The 4,851-nt window shown below is 41.5% G+C and overlaps 1 protein-coding gene across 1 annotated transcript in view; it reads right to left on the minus strand.

Moving 5' to 3' along the window:
• Positions 1 to 1,560: 1,560 nt before the first annotated feature.
• dcaf13 (ddb1 and cul4 associated factor 13) overlaps positions 1,561 to 4,851 on the minus strand; it is a 10,652-nt gene continuing 7,361 nt past the window's right edge. Inside the window, exons 10-11 of the mRNA XM_005741273.1 lie at positions 2,470 to 2,633; positions 1,561 to 1,967 (exon numbers count right to left, since the gene is read on the minus strand). Of these exons, the coding sequence (XP_005741330.1) occupies positions 1,880 to 1,967; positions 2,470 to 2,633 (252 nt within the window). The 3' untranslated portion in view covers positions 1,561 to 1,879. The remainder of the gene's footprint in view (positions 1,968 to 2,469; positions 2,634 to 4,851) is intronic.

Consider the following 4,851-nt stretch of genomic DNA (forward strand, 5'->3'; position numbering starts at 1 on the left):
ACACACACACACACACACACACACACTAAGCCCCAGCAGGAAGACAGTAATATCAGCTCTTGCCACCTGCTTCTCAGTCAACCTTTCATTATCTCATCTGTAATATCAGCTTAGAGGAAAGAGTGTGTGTGAGAGTGTGTGTGTGTGAGAGTGTGTGTGTGTGAGAGAGTGTGTGTGTGTGTGTGAGAGAGAGAGAGAGAGAGAGAGAGGTGGAAGAAGAGGCGGAGCAATGGAAACACGTAGAAGAATAAAGCCGAGAGGACGCGCTGGATGTTCATTGACAGCAGGCTGACAGCGGCCGCTAAAACGCGGAGTGGAAGAGCGGCGCGCAGCTGGAGCACCGCTGGAAACGGGATGAGCATCATCATGCATATTTCATAATCAGATGATGAGCGCCGTGAGAGTGTGGGTGGGGGTGTAAAGTGGGAAGGTGAATGGGGAAAATGACCTGCGACAATGATCGTAACCGCTGCAGGTGTGGCAGCGGCGGTTCTGCTTTCATGCACCATTTGCGGCACACGCCGGCTTTGATGCCAGATCACGTGAGAGATTCTGAGGGACACGCGCAAGAAAACTGAGGCAGAGCGGCTACACAAGGCTGGTGCACTGCACAGTGGAAACAGGAATATTAATATCAACATTATAGCTGCTGGTTCCATGTATGCTAAATAGACACCTTTAGGGATTTAAAGGCAACATCTGCAGTTCGTTTCAAGTGTTTTGTGACGTGAGCCATTTCGAGCATATTTTTAAATGACATTAAACTCATTATACGATCAAAGCAGTTCCACACACCTCTATCTAGGAGTGTCTGTACCACCACTCCCTGCAAGGCCTTTCTTATCTGGGTGACTTTTATCCTATTGGACATTTCTCAGGTCTGACCCCACAACAATTCCTCTTCCTGACCTCTATCACTGTTCCAAAGACAGTCTCCCTCTACCACTTGTTTGTAGGATTTGAAGGACAACATTAAGAGGACAGAGGCTCTACCTAATAAGGGCTCTAAAGTCAATTACCACAAGCGGCTTGATCTGCCATAATAAGCCAAAATAAGAGTGAACTTCTTGAGTTGGATTTGTGAATGACTGAGCTCATAGATTCTTCCAAAGTACAAATAATGACGTTTATTATTATAAATACACATCAAAAAAAAAACTGTGTGGAGCCATTTGCATATTACATTGAACAGCTCAGAAGCTGATTTGTGGAATTCCAAACATGAAAAAAATACTTCCTTGCACTTTTTTGGTTGTAAGAATTTTGTATTAAACCCGAGGATTTAATCTGCCCAGTTAAAAGCCTAAAATGGAAAGAAATCTACCACTTATTTATGATTTAGGCTTTAAAAGAAATATTCACGGGATCAATTTACAGTTGCAATTTTTGAGACCTATGGAAATCCATCAATTTCATTTTGAAGACAACATCCAAAGGTAGGTAGTTACCTATATTATGTGGGCTACATTGGTCGGAAATGGACAGAATTCAGAGTAAATATCTTTGTTTTGTGACTTTGTGATGAAAGCCATCTCTGGTAGTTTGAAAATGAAATTAACACATTTTGTTACATTTTATTCACAGAAAATGACGCATCCATTTATCATGCATCACGCTGAACATCAGTGGTTCCAAGCATGATGCATCTTAACTTTTTATAATTGTCAAGGTGGCTCCTGGGTTGAGAAACGCAAACTTGCACAAAGCAAAGTATGAAACAGAACCAAACCTAACCAAGTATACTTTGGTCTGAATGCATTTTATAGTCTGTGTCCTTTTCCTTTCCACAACAGTCAAGTTCAATCTTCTTCAGAAATCTGAAAAAATATCCATATAGATGAAATCTCAGTCTCTAGTTCTTCTCTCCTTCAGCTTTGGCCTACTTCACCACAGTGACGACATGCTTCTCCTTCTCAGACACCACGGGAACGCTTCCTGGTTTGCTGTGTTTGCGAACATTCCTCTCCCTGAAAAATGACACAAGGAATCATGAATGTGAAATGAAGCTTTCTGGTGAGAATATTCAAGGAAGGATGGAGGGACGGGGAAGGGAGAGAACAGCAAACAGTGAGGAGAGTGACTGAATATGAGACTGTTGACCTGACAACTACGTCACAGACAACACTGATGCACTCTGAAAATAATGCATAAAGGACAGATAGTTAATCATTCACAGTTCAAACACATGTCTGACGTATCATAATACTCCTGGTAATTAAGGGGGGGAAAAAAGAAGCTATGAATCACTGGACGGCAGTGCAAACTAGGACAATCAATCCAGCATATAAATGAGTATTTAATGCCAACTGAGACCATGTCATAGAGGGCAGTCCCATCTGTGGTATTTTCCATCAGGCTGGTGTGACTGCTTTAGGTCAGACATTTCCTGACATCATGGATAAAGAGTGACTTTAATGTGGCTCCTATAACAAAATCAGTTTCTGTGTTATGAATAAAATGAATGCGTACTTTCTACGACGAGCCTCCTTCATAACCCTCAGCTCCTTGGTCTGGTGGTAGATGGTCTTTGGTAGATGTCGGTGGCGAGCGATGCGCCTGATTTGTGGGTGGTGCTGGAACTTCTCTTTTAGTTTCTGACTGTAGTTGGCAGCCTCTCTCTCCCTGGGGGCCAGCTATATCACACCAGAGAGGAAGAAGTTATTACACAAAACAAATTTTAAAAACGATGGAAAAATTAAGAGAGGAGATGAGTGAGAGATCAAAGAAGGCAAAGAGAGAAGACGACAATTAGGAGAAAATGTATACTGGGGTCATTGTTGACCCTGGAAGCCAAATTCCGCAAGTTAAATTTGGTTGCCCTTCTGCAGCTTTCACACTGCGTGACCACCAGCAGCTCAGGTCTGCTTCGTTGTCATGGAGCTATAAAACAATCCATCCTCAGACCAGTCAAAAGACTTCCTATTTCCATTTGATTTAAAACATGGCGTTCAAGTTATTGCAGAACTGGGCCCTGTACTATGAAGCAAGCCCAGCATATCCAGGGTAGGGCTGTTTGATATAACGATATATATCGGATAACGATATAAAAACATCCATCGTTTCATTTTACGCTATCGTTTGTTTCGTGGTGTCGCAAAATAAACTGTTCACGGCAATATTTTTTCATTGTTTTGATGGTCACTGTAGTGGCTATATTAATTTCTTAAAGTTCTCTCTTTCTCTTATATTTAATATAACCACACTACGGACAGACAAGCGCCTGTTTCTATGAGTTGTCGCTAGCAGCAACGACGGTAAAACCATCGCGTGTCCACTTGTTTATTTTCCACATAAACCTTTCACAATAAAGCTCATGATCCTGTCGAGACTTTTCAAAATAAACTGAATCACGTGAAAAGGTATGCAGAGTATTTACAGATGAGAAGCAAAAAAGAGCCGCCAGGTGCTAAAAAAATAAACCTTAAACGTTAGAACAGGCGCTTGTCCGCAGCACGCCGTGTAATAAATACTCAAAGAAATGGCGGCCGTTACAACTTATGTCTAAAAATGTATGGTTTAATGCATCGGTTAAAACACTTGACTCCAGGTACACGACGCCCAGCTTGAAACACTTCAGCTGCCCGAGATTCACAGAATTTACAGAAAATGTTAAATTTTTGTGATTTATATCGTCATTGGGACGATAGATGTCTTATATCGGGATATGAGATTTTGGTCATATCGCACAGCCCTAATCCAGGGTATATTTCTATTATCTGGATCCACTTACCCCAACATCGGCAATCAGGATAAGAGACACACACACGCACACGCACACACACACACACACACACACTAACCCTTGTTCTCATCTAACTCTGAGAAAGAAAGTAAATATAATTACATAAATATCTCCTCTGAGACAGTCATGATGTGCAATTAAATACAGGTTTTTTTCAGTGAATACTGGTGGTGACTTCTTTCAGCCACAAACAGGAACGTGCTCAGTGGACTTGTTAAATTGCTATTCTAACAGTGCTTGTTTAGAGCTGCAGTTACGGTATGTTGTCTAATGTTATAAAATGTTGGACAATACACTAAGCAGTAACTTCTTTTTGACAACATGTTCACTCAAAACTGAATCAATGTCTGTTAAAAAGTTTAAAAAAAAATAAAAAATAAAAAAGCCAGTGGCTCATAAAAACCACTGGCTAGCTGAGCATGTACTGGCTGGAGCTGCTCCCTTAAAAGGCTTTTATTCTAATTAAAAGCAATGATTTGTCTCAGATTCAATTTGCTAGAGAAGAGCTGTCAGATGCTGATCCTGTTGTACTAGACTAATTCCCCTGGATACAAATACTAAACACTGATTGTATAATCAACAGGACATTCAAAATATGAGACAGTACACAATTATGCATTTCATAGGTTTTGGTTTGGAGGGATCATACATAGCAAGGCTCTTATGAGCCAAACCAAAGTTTCTAACCGGTTACAGTGTGGTGTGAAAACAAAGCATGACACGCTACAGTTGGGGAAGTGGGGGGTATGACGCTTGAGATGAGCGAGTGTAACATAGGGACAGCTGCTCCCAGAGAAAACCTGCACAGGGACAGTGTGACAGTGACTGTTGGCAAAACAGATGAATCTATTTAGTCATTTAGTCATCCTGTCAACCCAAAGTCGAGGGGCCTGCACTACATGGTGTCAGTATTAACTGTAATCCTGCTGAGGCTCGGAAAACTTAAGCTATACACACCCAACCCTCTGCAGAAACCGCCACCACAATAAACCTTCCACTGCTATTAAAACTAAACTCACACACACGCCCATTCAGCTATCTTAGTGAGGACCTTTATTGAAATAATGGTTTCCCTAGCCCCTTACCCTAACCCAGACCTTCCCAAAGTG

Source organism: Pundamilia nyererei, unplaced genomic scaffold, assembly GCF_000239375.1.
Source record: "Pundamilia nyererei isolate P.nyererei 1_Seehausen unplaced genomic scaffold, PunNye1.0 scaffold00109, whole genome shotgun sequence".
Lineage (NCBI taxonomy): Eukaryota > Metazoa > Chordata > Actinopteri > Cichliformes > Cichlidae > Pundamilia > Pundamilia nyererei.